Source organism: Nanorana parkeri, unplaced genomic scaffold (assembly GCF_000935625.1).
Source record: "Nanorana parkeri isolate BGI_ZX_2015 unplaced genomic scaffold, ASM93562v1 scaffold4369, whole genome shotgun sequence".
NCBI classification, from domain to species: Eukaryota; Metazoa; Chordata; class Amphibia; order Anura; family Dicroglossidae; genus Nanorana; species Nanorana parkeri.
The window spans coordinates 16,945-17,211 of NW_017310632.1; the positions used below are offsets into that span (position 1 = coordinate 16,945).

General features: G+C 59.6%; 1 protein-coding gene across 1 annotated transcript in view; it reads right to left on the bottom strand.

The window, feature by feature from the left end:
• KCNK18 (potassium two pore domain channel subfamily K member 18) overlaps window positions 1-179 on the bottom strand; it is a gene marked incomplete at its 5' end in the record, with an annotated part of 1,040 nt that extends 861 nt beyond the window's left edge. Inside the window, one exon of the mRNA XM_018575664.1 lies at window positions 13-179. Within this exon, the coding sequence (XP_018431166.1) occupies window positions 13-179 (167 nt within the window). The remainder of the gene's footprint in view (window positions 1-12) is intronic.
• Window positions 180-267: the final 88 nt, after the last annotated feature.

The window sequence follows — 267 nt, forward strand, 5'->3', positions numbered from 1 at the left end:
CAGGAAGCCGGCCAGAATCCCACCCAAATCCGCCAGAACCAGCAACATGAGCGGGATGCCAATCGCAGAGTACACCATACACGCAACCCTCCCGGGGACCGTGATCGGGACCAGAGTCCCATAACCTGGAGAGGAGACAGCAGAGGATGAGAATGACAGACAGAGAGAGAAAAGGGGTTCTCGGGGTGGATTGGACCCTCGCTGGACACTGGGGGAACTCTACCTGTGCACTGGGAGGACTCTCGCTGGACACTGGGGGGACTCTCC